The sequence below is a fragment of the Anneissia japonica genome, unplaced genomic scaffold (genome assembly GCF_011630105.1).
Source record: "Anneissia japonica isolate Jap-2015-1 unplaced genomic scaffold, ASM1163010v1 scaffold287715_len1027211_cov185, whole genome shotgun sequence".
Taxonomy (NCBI): Eukaryota; Metazoa; Echinodermata; class Crinoidea; order Comatulida; family Comatulidae; genus Anneissia; species Anneissia japonica.
In genome coordinates, this window is record NW_022724789.1 from 507,469 (window position 1) to 525,344 (window position 17,876).

Here is a 17,876-nt window from a genome sequence, read left to right on the forward strand (position 1 = left end):
TGTATATACACTGTGATTTATAACAATATTATTTAATATCATATATAATAATAAGCAATAACTAGATCTGTAAGAAACATATGGATAACTTACTCTTGAGGAATTTTACTTTCTTTGTTGTATCTTCACTGAGGAATGGTTTGACTAAGTTGAACCCTACGGACATCATGCTAGGAGCTGTGCAATGTAAATATGTTCATCATTAATAATGGATTATTACAGTAATTATGATCATTAATAGCATACACTCAATTAATTGTTAAAAAAAGTAATACTTTGATATTACGTAAACTATAAATAAGAGGACTTTGATCATGTTGCTTGCTGATAACAGTTTTGATATCGAAACAAGTGTTAAGTACAAACTGGTACTATTTGTCTATAAGGTCATGAATGATAGTGGACCTTCATATTGAATCTGACAGTGTCCAATTGTTTGTACCATCTAGTGACAGAGATAGATGGGCTAGCGGGGGACCAGGGCAGCCCCTCCTGTTGGTAAGAGCTGGCCCCTGGACCACTTTCGAAACATTTTCAGTGACACCTGACCACGCCAACTTTGCTCTCGTCGAGGAAATCGCCCCCACCTCCAAGGTCTGGGACACTAGACCACCCGTAGGCCAAATTCTGACGCCACCCTTGGCTTTTGATCTTTCAAAAGCGTTTTGGGATCAGTGGGATAGACCCATTTTTATTTTTATTTTTTTTGGATGTGACGGTCACTTTGAATAGATAGAATCGTGATTTGTTGGATATTTTATACACATATTCATTTATAGTTTACCATTCAGAACAAAACATGTTTTAAGTATCTCTGGGTAGTTGGGCTCAAACATTGTGAATGCTGCATTGTAACAGTCCACTAATGGCTTCCATACATGCTGGTACTCAATCTTATCAAGATCAATAATAATGATGACATCATCAACAATTTTACCAAGCTGAAATATAAGGGCAAAATATATGTATTAGGCCTATCTAATATAAACTGAATATTATTTAGGTGCTTACTCTTTATAACCCTCATTTACATGTATAATAGGCATGGAGTAAAATACATGAATACGTATATGAATATATATCGTACTAATTAAATATGATTATGGTACCATTGTGAATAATGGAGTTGCACAGTACTGAACAATGATGTCAATATAACTGTATGGGTGGGCTTGCGTTATCACGAATTATTACGGGATCGCATAATAATTATGTAAATAAATATTTATGTAATTGAAGTGTAGGTGTATGTGGGTACACACATGTGTTAATAACAATACGTTCCCGAGAGATTGCAACGAGTTATATCGTAGGCCTACTAGACTAAAGAAATTGCATGAACGTTTAATAAACTATATTGCTGGCAACATATCACAATCCATTTAGAATTTATTAAAGGATTGAAGTTTTCGATTAACACCTTGAGTAAAAGTTTGTTTACCAATGAACAACCTTTTTTTTTTTTTTACAAATACACATTTTTAGTAATGTTATTGGCAACTTCACTAACTTTCCAGCCTCTTACGTTGTGAAGTGTTTGCCTTTGTCATTAAAGAATTTTTATAACAAATATTTTGTTTTACCTTTTCTGACTGCTCTCGAAAGTCTTTCAATATTTCTTCACACATTTTTGTCCTGTATTTGACAAAATCCGACTTACTGCAGGAGCGAACTATACCCTTTGGATCTATCCTTCCGAACGGCTCTATCCATATAATTCCACCACCTTTGTGATGTCCACATATTCCTCCCGTCATATATTTTGTTATAACCTGACAAATAATATTTATTGAGATTCTTTCTTAAAACAAACTAAGAATATTGAATTTTAAAACCATTATCAATGGGTTGTAATGGAACATTCCGCTAGGCCCCGTCCATTGGATATACCTGTTGCTGAATGTACCACGAAATGACAGCGTAAAAGTTAATAAATACGTGTGTTTGTGGGACATGCGCGTATTCCTAGACTTGTTCTGATTGGTCAGTTGTTAAGATTGATTGACACTTTGGAAAGGTCTATTAGCTTATTATATATCACGTCCAATATTACAATGAAAGATTATCAATGTTGCCTAAATTTGAGTTGGGTATTTAATGTGTAACCGCGTAGTAAAACTTCGTTTCAACTCGGATCATTCCCAACAAAGACTTGGCTGTGTGATCGGAAACTAATCGTTCACATTTAAGTGTAATTTGATTAATGGCATTTTAATAACAACATGTAAATGAATCAATACAGATAATTTTCAAGCTATCTACTATGGATGGAGAATGATTCTAATTTGTAATAACATTGTTGTTGGTATCTTTCTCAAAAATCGTATTTTTATGTGCTTACAAAATAGGTTGTAGCTGTCGTTTTTATGCAGTTTTTACACAATATAGTTATAGTGTTATCATTTCAGAAAAGCATAAAAGTATACAGTATTCAAATTAATCTGGAAAGTACACAACAAAGGATATAACAATCCAGATGAGTATGAGGCCCACGTAAATGTTCTTTTATTTACGAAAATCTCTTCGATCTTCTTAAACCTGGAAAGCATTGGTGAAGGAATTTTAAATTCTTTGACCATTGCTCTCCAGGAAATTTTTCGTTTCCTATTTTTCTAGATCGTACTTACCTCTGGTGGGGTCCATTCAAGAATTTTATCAATATTCATGCGTTTCCTGAACGTTAGATGCTGCAGAAAATGGAAAATAAAAAGTAGGGTATAACATTTTAGATTATTTTGTATATTATTTTCTGAAACAACATTGCTTTTGGAGAGATTTTAGGCCTACACATCGAAAAGTTGCCAGGAGGTGTCATTTCACATGCAACATTTATCTGGATTCATAGCACCGAACAGTTACATGGGAAACGAAAACTTAAGATGAGATTAAAGGAGCTTTCACGTCGAATTTTCAGATCGGAAAGCTTACCGAACCGATCAGAAAATCCGATCAGTGTGCAGGGACTCTGGCTTTCAGCGTATCGGAAACGCTGTCCGAAAATCGGTTCGGATCCCATGTAAATGTACCTTAAACGGCTAAAATTAAATATTATGATTACTCACATCTCTTAACATTTTCTCAGATTTTGACAGATCGAACTTGCGAGCTGTTGAAGATAATGTGATTGTCATATTTTATTCTTACTTATTTAACTGATTTATGCTAATAAGTATGATGATTATGGTGTTGTGACAGATAGATTTATTAATTGTTCGATCAGTTGATTGATCGATCATTTTATTAGTTGATTGATTGACTGGTCGATTGATTGATTGATTGATTGATCGATTGAATTGCTGATTGATCGTTTGATTAATTTATCGATTGATCAGTTATTTTATTGGTTAATTGATCGATTGGGGTTGATTGGTTGATTGATCGAGTGCTTAATAGGCCAAATATTTATTGATCGAGTTATTGATTAATTGATTTATTAATTCATTCATTTATTTCAATAATTATCAGAATCAGATACATGTTTAATTTATTGTCATTATCAAGAGAATAGAATTTAACACAGCGCAGTAAATATAATGATCGATATGGGTGGAATTAATGAGTCCAATGGTGTTAAGGTGATTATGTTGATGATTCACTATAACAAATACGCCTATAATACGAAAACAAACTTGTACTTAACCTCTTAGCCATCGTAAAAGATAATGGTCATCGTGGTCAGCTGAAAGAACGTCCGAAAGGTTTTGACGAAACTATATAAAACAAAAAAATGTGGATAGGGACATTAATAATCACCGTGCTACCATTCATGTTAAATTTGTTCCAAGCTAACGAAACGAATATTATAGAAATTACTGATTAAAAAAAAATGCGTACCAGTATAAATATCAGGCCTGCAGCCTGTCTCTTATACACATCTAGATGTGTATAAGAGACAGGTAATACTTTGATATTACGGATCTGGAGGGCTGTTACGCTATGCATCCGTTGCCAGTAGTTTTTGGTTTATCGATAAAAGGAAATAATACAGTATGAAGTTAGTAACTCCATGCTAGGCCCTAAATTTAGGCCTAGTCCCTTTCTTATTTCAATCTAGATTAAAGGAACAATCACAGCTTTATTTTCCAAAAAGTAAATATTTAGCCTAAATTCAAGGATTAGCTCCTCCCTTTCCCGAACAAAACAAAATACACACACATCAACAGAGTATTCATTATGTATTTGAACGATGGAGAATTTCGGCTCGAGAAGAGAAGTTGATTCTCTCTTCATTGTAGGCCTATCGTATGTCAAACCAGTTCGCTATGAAAAAACATAGCATCACGATTCATGACACATTTGCAGATGTGTATAAGAGACAGATAAATATCAGGCCTGCAGCCAAGCAGTTTTTTTTTTTTTGGGGGGGGGAGGGTTCTGGCAAAACCTCACACCGTTTTTGCAAATTTGTATACACCTCCAGTGGCGTATCTAGGGGTGCACTGGAGGTGCATGCCTTTCCAAAAAAGCTTTCCCTAGTCTCCCCCCCCCCAGCAAACAAAATACGCTAAAGTAGTTAAATTAACACCGTATACCACCTTATTATTTTGCCAGATAGCTCCCCTCAATTTATCATCGAGCCCTCACACCTCATCTTCACCCCACCCTCTTCCCCCCAACATTTCAATACCCCTATATCTATATACGCCACTGTAGGCCATACACCTCTTCCATCAAATAATATTTTCATTTGTATGATAATCATAAAAACAATATGTTTATTTTAAACTGCAGGATGTATCATATTTAGTCTACGTTTTGTGTAAACACTCAAGTTCCGGGGCCCAGTACTTTTATTGCAGGGAGGTCTGAGTCTGATAGGTCCGAGAGGTACATTATGGATTCAGTACCGGTAGTCGTTTTTGGACTCTGGCTCTTTGTGACCGTCGTACCGGGTCATCCCTTCTCTTTTAACATTAAGTAAAAAGTCAAACAAAAGATTTATTCCCTCTGATAGAAGCCCAAACTAAGACGAAAGTTTAATGCCATTAGGTCAATCTATATTTTACCCGCCGTTCAAACGTATTTTGTCCACACCTTTTCTTTGTTTTATCATTGATAGATCTCTTGTCACAAGTAGGCCTAAGTGTTTGAAGTGGTTGAACTTACCAGGCAAAGTACCGTATGACAGGTCTATATACTGCAGCTGACAAATCACACATACACACACAAAAAAATCATTTATTTAATCGTCTATTATAAAACACACGTAATACTTAAATGGTAATTGTGTGGCGTCTGAATTTGAATACTGTACGTTCATGATGAATGCAATGTTCAAACGTATTCAGAATCATTGTGCAATTATGCACACTGCACTGATATCTGCCTAGCAGATAGTTTTATTTTTATTTCCTTATTTAGTATCCATTCCTTTTGAAACAGTTAAAATACCAATATAAAAAATACAAAAATATTGTGTTAATAATCGGTGCAAAAAAAAAAACTTATTTGCCAATATAAACAAAGAATGAATACAAGGACGATACTAAAAATGGATAAAAGTTAATTTATTGAATTGGAATGATACTAAGAGACTGAAAAGCGGAGATTAAAGAGAGTCAGATCAGGTAAAAATGGAAGAAAATACAAATACAGGAAATATTATAAAAGGAAAAAAAAACAAACAAGAGAATTATAATAAACATCAGACGAACGCAAGCGCACACACAGTGTCAAATTTTGTTAACTTTAAACATAAATATTGACATTAATACCTTTTAAGCCTCAAATGAAATAAATATTTATCGAAATGCTGGCTTATGCGGTCATTAACTTCGCAAAATTCGCAATGCCTTCTGCAAATATTGCATTTTTTCATTCATCAAACTAGGCCTATTGGTAAAAATAACCCTAGCCTATGATGCACCGCATTTTGAAATATCACAATATCGGTTTTTGCATATTTTATAGAACTCGGATGATAGGTTCCTCCTTTTCACAAACTCGATCTCGTTTACGACGCAAACTTCTAGCGCATGCCTATGAAACTAATAATTTTGGGCACGGCGGCTCAGGAAATTGGCACGTCGGTTTACGAAAGGTCCCAAATGCTTCGGCACCGTTATTATACAAGAAATAAGAAAAAGAGAAGCGCTGAGAAGAAATGTAAGAATTGTTTGATGTCACAAAACGCCAGTTCTTTAGAAAAAATGAAGCACTAAAAGCCACATGAAATTATTTTCAAAAACTACCGGTAAATCATTTTTTTCACAATTCAGAAATACATTATCTCAGTTTATTTTCAATAAAAAAAATATCGTGTGATGTATGGCAATCTACTGTAATAAAGCTTTTATTTATTACATTAGATTGTTATACATGACACGATTTGCGTTAATTTACTATTGAACGTGTCCAAGAATTTCATATCCATTCCATATTCTCATAAATCTCGCTGTAGATAATAAAAAGAAAGAACAGAAACCATGTTGGTCTTTATATAAAAGGTATACATACAAGTAAAACATTGTTCCTTTGTGGCGATCACTTCTTATATCACAAGGACTCATTAACATGATAAAACAACGACAAACACATGGCAATTTTTTCAAGAGGATTCGAGATACCATAATGTTTCAAGTCCATTGATATCAATAATTATATTAAATTACCGCTGGTATTTTATTTTATGTGTGTTATTGCTTTGGTCCACCATTTCCTCGTAGAATTTCATGAGTATCCTCCTCATAACCAACAGACAATAATGATCGATCTGGAGGGCTGTTACGCTATGCATCCGTTGCCAGTAGTTTTTGGTTTATCGATAAAAGGAAATAATACAGTATGAAGTTAGTAACTCCATGCTAGGCCCTAAATTTAGGCCTAGTCCCTTTCTTATTTCAATCTAGATTAAAGGAACAATCACAGCTTTATTTTCCAAAAAGTAAATATTAGCCTAAATTCAAGGATTAGCTCCTCCCTTTCCCGAACAAAACAAAATACACACATCAACAGAGTATTCATTATGTATGTGAACGATGGAGAATTTCGGCTCGATTCTCTCTTCACTGTAGGCCGGCCTATCGTATGTCAAACCAGTTCGCTATGAAAAAACATAGCATCACGATTCATGACACATTTGCTTTGCCCAACAATATCACACATTTTTAAAAGCGTAATTGCGCAAAAAGAGCCTGCAGGGTAAACTATTGAATCACTCTCGAGGGTTTCATGCATTTGGTTACTGCAGTCTCGGTCAATATATGGATCATGAATATTCATGATGTTACCTATATTATCTAAAGTCTAGGTTTATCAGAGATTCATGTGTTTGTTATAAGACAAATCGTGAAACACAGGTCTATAGAAACTTGGATTAGGAAAAGTTATCTTAAAACAAAATGACACATAAGAATTTAATATTGATACAAATGTAAAAAGAAATAATAAGTAATAAAATGTTAAAAAGACAAAGTATTGAATTACTTGTGTTCGCTTACTATACAACGTATTGCTGTGTTTTAACACGAATAATTATGAACTAGAACATTTGCTGACATATCCACTGTTTAACGTGTGATTGTCCCTTTAATCCAAATTATTTGAATAAGGAACTAGTAAACACACCACGGCTCTTGTCGGTCCGAGCAGTGCCAAAGTTACATAAACAGCAATTTTACAATTATAGGCCTTTACCATCTATAAAAGTAGTCATCATTTTTATCATTAAATTTTGATATTGACAAAAATAATTTCCGGTATCATACGATTATAACCTTACCTCATTTAGTATTTTCTGTTGCTTAACGGTAAGGTCTCCTATTCGGCCACTCATTGTTGCTTTTTTGAAAGTAGAACACTGCATCCGTGTCCAAATTTGATGATGTCACATGTGTAGGCCTATACCATTACGAGTCGATGACGACAAAGAACAATTAATGATTACGCCCTCAGCCAGCGGGATAAGTTACAAGCTAATGGTACCTTCTAATTTATCTTTTTTTTTTTCAGTGTGTTGTTAGTTGCATTCGGTGAAAACGAAACACTTCTAGCATTCAATAAATGAAACAGTGTTTCGGGCAGAGAGCATTTTGAAAAGATATCAGGCTAAAACACGTCATTCCATTTAATAGGTTAGCATAAACCAAGTAATCGTTTCATCACAATCAACCCTCTTGCGAGAATTTGGATTAATTGATGTATATTTTAAATTTTGAATAAAACGTGTACCTCATTTCATTACGTCATAAACTGTGTTACCGTAATGTTTATGGTAATCTTGAATTACATTGCAACTTAACGTTAAGTTTCTTTTGTCTAGATGACATGGTGACCTGAATGACTCCTGCTAAATATTAAAGGATGATTTTCGTTTACATCTTTCGAAAATACATTTTAATCAAGCGAAGCTGATAATTAATTTTGTCCGTTTCTTCGGGCTATTTTTGGTGCGGTGATTGAACGGTTTTCGATAATATTTCTGACAGACGCTGTCCCGACATCGGTTGGTAAAACATTATTTTAAACACACGTTTCTAATTTAATACTAATATAACAATTATTCACGTGCATTTTCTATGAGCGCTTTGTATCCTATGGAAAAGACAACATTTTGGCCATAATTATATTCTTTATTCTTTATTTCATGATACATCCAACAGCCAAAGGCCAATGGATATCTTATATAAAATGAATATGTTAAAATACGTTACTATAAAAGAAACATTAAAACATCAATAAAATATACAAATAAGAAACTATGTAAATTCTACATTAAAGATTTTACCTTTAAATATTGATAAACTGAGGTGAAATACATCAATCGTGGTGTCTGAGAAATATTACATTTTCTAGGTGTTTTTGTGTACCTCTAATTCAGGAACTGCAAATTGGAGCACACGACAATCCACCGAGCTTTACCTTCACTCAAACTGATGGTGAACTGATGAAATCTTTATGAAGAGAAATAAGTTCCTGCACAGTGGCAGCGCCAGAAATTACCCGATGGCTGTCTCTTATAAACAATATATGAGAAATCAGCCTTCAAAGTTTATGATTTCAGGCATTTCTCATGCAGAAACTATCATCAAATCCTTAAAAAGTGTTGTTTTAACATTGAAAATGGGGAAAATAACAGCATAGAATGATATATAGATATGTAAAGATTAGTTTAGTGCAATAAAATAGATTTTAAAAAATTTGACATTCCAGCATGTTTTGGCCATTTTCTCTGAAACACGATTTGCGACGAGTGACTGGTTTGGCTTGTCTTTGCCACATTTGGTTCTTCTTTCATGTAAGGTTTCCCAGCCCAGGTCATTGAGTATTTTTGTGATGCTTGAATCCCAGTTGTGATCTCTAGCTATAAATCTCTCTGCTCTGTTTTGGACTCTCTCTAGTTTTTTCTTGTTAGCCTCATGCTGGAGATCCCAGAAAGCAGAACAGTACCCCAACCGGGGACGTGGGACGCACCAGAGATTTTTAGGCAAAAGATTTTGTATTTCTATTGCTGGTGACCCATGAATATTGATGAGGGAGACAGAAAAATGGAGAATGTCTGGCAGGGTATTCATGCCAAGGGTGATTCCAATCTTCAGGTGATGTGGGGTTAAAAAGAGTTTGCATATAATGCATCGTCCTTGTCTGAAGAATGTATAATTGTTGCTTGTATACTCATCCGAGTATCCATTTTTGGTGCAGTGTAGTCTAGCAAGTATAATCTCAGGCCACCAAGAATTTTGTGAATTATCAGAGTTGATGCCCATTTCACATTCCTAAGTGTGGCAGTAGCAGTGTGACTCTGGACATTTTTGAGGTGTTGAATGTTACAAAAAAGTCTAGGCTTTGTTGACTGAATAGCAGTGCACCACTTTTTTTTCCTAGGCCTAGCCTAGTAATGCATTGTAAAATGAGTGTTAATATTGTTTGCTAAATTTGATAGAAACAAAATACAATATGATTAAAGTATTATTGCTTGTATCATAAATTCCTTGTTTCCATTTTTTATAATATAGAAAAATGCCAGAGAGGGAAGATGATCATCTGACTCCTGCAACTCGCTTACTTGAGAAAAGGCGAGAAATGTCAGAGGTCGAACAGGCTTTAGCTGCACAGAAAGAGGCAAGTTTGAAAAAAATCTATAAATAGAGAGTAGCTATTGTTATACAAGTCTTAATGCTGATGATGTTATTTTATATATGGATTGAGTTAGGACAATAACATCTAATTCAGATTTAGGAAATTTGTTTAAGACTGGTGTAAAAATAGCCACTGCCAAAAAATATCCATTAATTTAAGTGACCTGAATATGCTGATTTCTAATAATACATAATTGTTTTTTTAATGTGTGTACGCATATTTGTCTAGGTATGAGTTTTATATAATAAATATAGTATTTGTGAAATTTAAGCATAATTTATTATGAATATGCAGGAGTTCCAGATGAAGATGGAGAGTTTGCAGCAGCGAAGGGAGGAGCTAGAAAGGAAGGAGTACCAGTTAAAGGAATCATTACTCAAGTTTGATAAATTCCTCAAAGTAAGTATTCAGCAAAAACAATTAATTCTATACTTTAATGATGGGTAAATATATCCAAGATGTACCAATAACATACCAAAATTTTTTATTCATTATTTTTTTTGACATTTATTTCTGAATTTTTTGGCCGAAACCAGGTCTTCGCTCACTTCACGAAACTAACACTATGAAAGCAGATTGTGCTGTTGCCAATACAGACTTTTTGTGTAGTAGAACACAAAATTGACAACCAATACATGCTTATTTTAACACGGTTTTTTTGGTTTTTTTTGCAAACTGACACAATTTACTTTCATTGTGTTTGTGATGAGTGCGATGAAGTGTTTGCCTGCAAGCATGATGCTTGTTTCAGACATCTGATCAAACAAATTGTGTTTTTGATGATTTCTTATGTCCATTGTAAAGCCAGACACATCAGATCTCTTTTAATCCACTCAGACTGCCACAGACAGTCAGCAGATAGATAAAAAGCACATAAAACCCTTTATACGTGGTTATAATTTCTTAAATTCTAATCTTATCTTGTCAGGAAAATGATTCCAAGAGAGCAAGAGCAGTAAAGAAAGCCCTGGATGAAAAGGACCTTAAGAAAACTAAAGACAAAGAAATCGTGAGGCTTTTAGAGGAGAAAAAAGAGCTAGAGAAACAGCGAGATAAATTCCTGAAGAAACTGGACAAAAGAAGGGTGTTTAATACATTCCTGGATCGCGTTTTAGAATCTGCAGAGGAATTTCAAGAATCCAGGGACGTGATAGCCAGATATGAAACATTAGTAGCAACACATAAAGTAGGTTCTATATATTGAGTAATTATCTTAAATGTTACACTACAGATTTTGTTTCATGTATTGTGCATTTAAGGCTTAATTTACAAAGTGATATCATTTGCCTAGTAGAGCTTTTTAATGATATGTCAGGTTTAATAGGTTTGACATTTTTTCAATGTTACACGACCTATGGTACTTGATTCAGCATTGTAAATGATGTATTTTACACATGAAATGTAGTTCTCCAGTTGTGGTGCCTTGGGTATATGCTTTTGTATTGGGAGGAGGTGTTGGCTTATGCTTATGGAATTCCCTTTTTACCAATAAAAACTGAAAGAATGTTCTATAGTTTGTGTGGATGGTCAATCAAAATTTTATGTGGCATCATACAGTACTGGTGATGTGTCCATATGGGTTACATATGACATAATCATACTGCTCGGTACCCCTCCCTCTTTTTGAAATCCTATTTACATCACTCGAACTCCAAGTTATTGTATATTTCATATTTATAATAAATTATGTTGCTTATGTCAGTACAGCTGTAAAAGTATTGTTTTGGTTTTTAAAAAAAATTACCAACTGATTTTTCCACCTGTTAGGATTTAATGGACAAAGCAAGTAGATCTCAAGACTCAGTAGATGGTCATAGGGCTGAGCTGATGAAGTTTACAGAAGAGAAAAACAACGAGATTCTAAGCTACAATAACCAGCTGGCCACACTGCAGACTCGCCTAGACACAGCCCAAGGAGAAGCAGTCAAATGGTAGGTAGGAATCCTTGCTTGACTGTTCTACTGAACTCTAGAGGGAGACAAAACACAATATTTAATTCAATTATGTACTCTCTGAATTTTCACTTGCTTCATAATAATAATAATTATTATTATTTTAAATGACAATTACATTTAACTGTTAAAATATATTTTCAATTAAATATATAAGAAATTGTTTTTGACTTTTTAAATTTTAACGGAATCAATCAAATTATATTTTCTAGGAATCTATTACTCATTACATTTATAAAAAAAATGAACATGGAGAATAAAATACCTGTATTTCAGTCCTACTTTCGTAAATGATGCAGTGTATTTTCTTCTTCACTTACTGACATGTTTTATAGATTAGCTCTAACTTTAAATGGCTGCTTATAAATGTTTTATTATGGCAGAGACGTAACCTGTCTCTTACCTGCAGGGTGTATTAGTAAGAAGTGTCTCTGGCAACAAGGTCTAAGGCAGTGCTTATAACATAAACACAGGAATTGAACAGACACATACGATATATTGATAATATGTATGCTGTCTCTTATACACATCTAGATGTGTATAAGAGACAGCACTCATACAAAGACATTATCTACAAAGACTTCATTTAGAAAAATAATGACATGCTAACGACTTCCCATAACATTCAACAATATACATCACCACCGTTCCCCACTCATCCGACACGGTGCGGAGCACAGGTATATAGGTTTAGTGAGTAATAAAACAATGGAATATATAATATATGTAATATATTTACACAAAGAATTATTATTTTTGCATCTTTTAATTGGTGAGGAAAAAGTTACTTTTTTAAAATATTTTCAATAAAAAGGCTTAATAACTTTTAACAGTATTTAAATTGCTTACCTGATAAAAGCATGGAGAAAAATTATGTAGCTATCAAACAGTGTTTCAAAAAGTGATTTTATAGTTTCAGTGTGTTGCCTCAACAAAATAGCAATGTGTTTAATTTGCCACAACAAAAATTTTCCATTAAAAGTTTTAATAGAATTCCATAAATCTTCAAATTCAATTCTTGTTTAATTTTTCGCTTGGAGTTGTAGTCATCTGTTGTTAGACCTGTTATTTTTTTCTCGTAAAATTAATATTGCTAACTGTGTCTGTTTTTTAATGTGGAACTTTTTATATATTTATATTTATTTTTTATTAATATTAATATTGTAAGTAATATAATTGATTGTATTTAGTAAATTTTGTATAGCTATGGTAAATGAGTTGTTGTTTTTTAATTTAATTTTTTTGTGATTGAGAGATTATTTTAATGTGCATCATTTTTTTAATCATTTCATTGAAATACAAACAGTTTTAGACTTGTGCTATCGATTTTGTAAATTTTATACCGTAATAAATAAAAAAAATAAAAAAAATAACTTGAATATAGCACACAAAGCAATTAAAATATTTTATGTTATTGTTCAAGTTTAATAGTTCATCACAGGTTTTAAATGGTGATGGAAATATTTTCCTGTTAACATCCAAACCTAAGCAATAGAAATTTTATTGCTTTAAGTCTATTAGTTCATCACACTCAGTATATTTCTTTAATGTGATATTTTATTGTCATGCTTTTTTTTTTTTTTAAAGGGAATCGGTTTGGACTCATATAAAGAACACAGCAGCAAAGAAAACATTACTGCTCGGCAGAATCAAAATGTAAGCTACTGATTTCCTCAGTGATGTCTCCCTCCAATTAAAGACCACTTCCGGGGACCGGGTTTCCAGAGTCTTTGTTCTCTAACTAGACTAGAACAAGAGAAGACATTAATGAATTTAGGATCACAGACATGTGGTCTTTAATTGGAGGTAGTCTTTAATTGCAGGATTTAATTAGACAGAGACCTGTGAATGTACAGTATGTATATAAATGGATACAGTATGTGTATATCGACATACTGTATTATGTGCTGTGTATGTATGTTGTATACTGTGTTAGCGAGAGTCCAATTATATAAATTTTGAAACACTAAACCTGAGGCTACACACTTATGAAGAATAGAAAGGCAGCGTATCAGAGACTAGCAAGTAAAATTAGGTTGAATAGTAAACAGGAGTGCTCATATTCATTGCATTCTTGTCCCCTCTGGTAATTTCCGTATTTTGAGTAATTTATGTTTTGAAATCTGCTGCATTTACAAGCCGAATCCCAGTCCCAAGGCTGTTATTTATCAATGTGTTGAATCATATAGTGACCTTTTCGTGACACAGCCATACTTTTGTGAAAATTTGTATTCTATTCGTCTGTTTATGTAATGGACAGAATAATATAACTTGTCCATCTCTATATAGATAAAGAATACTGCTAATTTACTGATACTTCTCTCACACCCTTTCACTAATAATATGTGGCGTACTGAACTGCTACAACAACAGCAACTATTAATACTATGCTGCTATTGCTTCAAGGAGAGCTGCCCCCCCCCCCTTTTTGGGGAGAAAAACCAAAACTTGTCAGGTAGAAGAAAAATTTATATGTATTTTCTACAAGTAGACTCAAATCAACTAAATAAGATTTTATAACCACTAAATTGTCACATTTTTCGGGCTGAACAACTTTCAAAACATTTTGAGCAATGTCCGACCATGCATACTTGCTCTTGTTGGGGATATCCGACCCCCATTGGGAAAATCCTGGGGCCCCTGGTACTTACTACTACTTCTACGGCTGATAATGCTGCTGATACTGCTGTCTGAATGTTGTTTAGTAATTATGTTTTAAAAGGTATATAGATTATGTTTTGTCTTGTTTTTTTTTCAAACAGTATTATTTCATCTGATTTAAATAAAATCTGCATGTAATAAAAGTGCGTTAGAGGCTGCAAGTCAATTCTCTCAATTCTGCAGTAAATGCAATTTGAGAAGAATGACAGTTTAATGCTATCTTCATTTTAGTTAGCTTTGTTAAGTGGTTTAAAGCAAGCTGTTTATTATCCTCCAGGGCAACGCACAACCTTTTCCAACTTGTTAATAGACATCAGAAGCAATCAGGCTCCACAGACCTGACGGAGGAGCAGCTAAGTAAGGTATGTGCAGCATTTTATAGGTTACATTAGGTGTTCACATCAAATTTAATGTCTTCTTGTCCTTCAACTGTAACTTTTTCTATCACTTGCTACCCATAACAGGGTGGCATGTAAATATGCATTAATAGGTTTTAAATTTTAAGTGCACCAGTATGTGCATGTTTTTGTTCTGCACTTTTTCATTTTCATTATTTTTTTTTTTTTCATATTTTTAAATTATTTTATTTTATTTTTATTTTTTTATTTTATCCATTATATGTGTTGGTAATACTTTGTAAAGAAAAGGTATCAAGAAAAAACTACTGGAAGATGAAATAGTGGGAACTCGGGAATGGTTAATGAGATACAGATTTTTGAATATTTAAGAACTGGGAGGGGGAGGGGCGTAACCACCCTTCCTTCTGCCTTTTCCCCCAGGTTTTAAATATTCAAAAATCTGTATCTCATTAACCGTTCCCAAGTTTTTCATCAAATATGCTTTTTGCCTCTTAGAAAAATCAGCTGTACAACATTACATATGAACAATTTTTTTTCCTTTGGATTCTGACTGAAGTTTTTTTTGACTCCATGAATCTTGAAAAATTCTCCATAAAAAATCATAAGCAAATTTTAAAAAGACATAAGTGGTATAGTAAAAAAAAAACCCATATAATTCTTCCGCTGTTATTCTAAGAAAATATGTTATGGATTTCTCTGTCATGCCTGGAATAGCATGTTTTGTTTCGTTCGTTGGTGGTGGATCAACAAAGGTTTATTCAATAAACAAGTCTTAATATATAATAATATACATTATTCCTCTTCTTTAGCTTGTTTCAGATTCCATTACTAATGGTATTTTAAAAGATAATAAAACAACCCTTCACTTAAATCATATGTATTCACTCATTTCATGCTGTTACAAGCATAACAACTTCATCCTTGTACTTAAGAAGCTGATGGGCATTAAAAAATAACGCGATTCATATTTTTCAAAACGTTGTGATGTGATTCTATATTCTTTACGACTATATATCTATGTCGTAAGCCAAGGTGTACATACTTTTTATTTATTTTTATTCTTTTATATACGTAATTCTGCCTCATTGAATTTTTTGTAAAAGCGAAATAAATAATATGATATATGATATTTATGCGATATGATATTTGATTTTTTTAAATTACAGATTCAAACCTTTATAATGGACTTAACGCAGATCACCACAGAAATAAAACGAGCAGAAGCTGTTGGCACATCTGTCGGGGCCACATCGTCTTAGATGTACCACTCCCTCCTAGTCTCATTTTAAGATTCACTCATAGTATTATAGCTCCCCTCGCATTAAACATTTTACATATGATGTGGTTTAATAGTATTTTTGTCAATTTTGCCACAATTTCGGAGATTTATTTTGTACAGTTCACCTGATTGTAAATATATTTCAATCATATCATATCTTGTTGAAAAAATAAAATAATTATTATTGTTATCATGATGATGTCATTACTCTGTTGATAAGATAGGACTGGTAATAGTGTATCAGTGAGACAGTAAATACCTGTGGCCATATATTTAAAAAAATAATTTCTGTGCAACAACATATTAATACAGCTTAAAATGTATGTGGTGCTCCTTTACTAATTAATCAATCAACCAATCAGTGAAATAATCACTCAATCAATCAATCAATCAACAAACCCTCATTCAATCAATCAATCAAACAACCAATCAATAAATCAATTAAATAATCAATCGATCAATCAATCACACAATCATTCAATCAAGTAATCAATCAATCAAATAATCAATTATTCAATCATTCCAACATTTATATAAAAGCTTTCTAGTAAATAACGCTTTCCCATTAAAAAGTTTTAAAATACTCGAAAGCCTTAACGATAATGCAACTGTCTTAAAAGAAATGAACAGACTATATTTAATTCAATGCACCAAATCTCACTACCTTTGGTTGGCATAATAACGATATGCATAGAGTTTAGTTCGAACATTATAATGATGTGTAAGGGTGTCACATTTTCTCCCGCTCGTATAACACGTCCTAATGACAATCATGAATCACTCACCACTGTGTATCGATTCTCTGAGTAGTTAACCAAGTTTCATTTACTTACATTGATTCATTCGTAAATTAATCCAAACATTATTATAATAATTAATTAACCTTTTCAACTATTTTTACGTCTTGGATATTTGAAGAAACTATTGCAGCGTTGATGATGTCACAGATTTACATCAAATTTTCGTCGTCTTGATCTCTCCATTCTAATTTGTCCAATTGACTGAAAACTGAAAAGAGCTAGCATCGCATACTCTCCTTCAACATTTCATAATCAGTATCGATTCGACAACATTAAAGTACGTGCTCGTAGGCTTTTAAATGATAGCAAGGGATAAACTAATGGATCGTTATTGAATGTAGCTGCAGTTGACTTATTGAGCAGATTAGTCGAGATTATGAGTGAATTTACCGAATAGATCATCCTAGATTAAGTGGTAAACACTTTGGAACTATAAATAAACGTACATATAGTCGGTATGTAATACTCAGAAGCGAAGTAGTAATTGTGTGGCAGGCGACAACATGAGGGGTTGTGGTTTAGGGGTCGCATTTAATTCATTTTCATGTGTTCGCTACTACTCGAGTAGATTGCTACAACGAACATTAAGATGCATAATGATTTATTTCCCTTAAGCCAACTTGCATATAGTTAATTTAATATTGTAATAGGCAAAACGTGAAGGGACACAACAACGGTAATAACTATTCGGAAATACGAGGGCTATGTCTATCCATGTTGTATATTAATCACATGAGCCATTTGTAAG

At 33.3% G+C, this 17,876-nt stretch overlaps 2 protein-coding genes across 2 annotated transcripts in view; one reads left to right on the forward strand and one right to left on the reverse strand.

Moving 5' to 3' along the window:
* Positions 1-7,858, reverse strand: part of LOC117112588 (SEC14-like protein 2) — a 10,629-nt gene extending 2,771 nt beyond the window's left edge. Inside the window, exons 1-7 of the mRNA XM_033255686.1 lie at positions 7,721-7,858; positions 3,641-3,710; positions 3,063-3,106; positions 2,628-2,687; positions 1,584-1,772; positions 785-941; positions 94-177 (exon numbers count right to left, since the gene is read on the reverse strand). Of these exons, the coding sequence (XP_033111577.1) occupies positions 94-177; positions 785-941; positions 1,584-1,772; positions 2,628-2,687; positions 3,063-3,106; positions 3,641-3,710; positions 7,721-7,804 (688 nt within the window). The 5' untranslated portion in view covers positions 7,805-7,858. The remainder of the gene's footprint in view (positions 1-93; positions 178-784; positions 942-1,583; positions 1,773-2,627; positions 2,688-3,062; positions 3,107-3,640; positions 3,711-7,720) is intronic.
* Positions 7,859-9,953: 2,095 nt separating this feature from the next.
* On the forward strand, positions 9,954-16,525 carry LOC117112591 (coiled-coil domain-containing protein 42 homolog; the record flags this gene model as incomplete). The annotated part of the gene is given in 7 exon segments (XM_033255689.1): positions 9,954-10,059; positions 10,372-10,476; positions 11,006-11,263; positions 11,845-12,008; positions 13,617-13,685; positions 14,968-15,052; positions 16,216-16,525. Coding segments are annotated over 7 exon segments (880 nt in total), but the record flags the coding sequence as incomplete, so codon positions are not given.
* Positions 16,526-17,876: the final 1,351 nt, after the last annotated feature.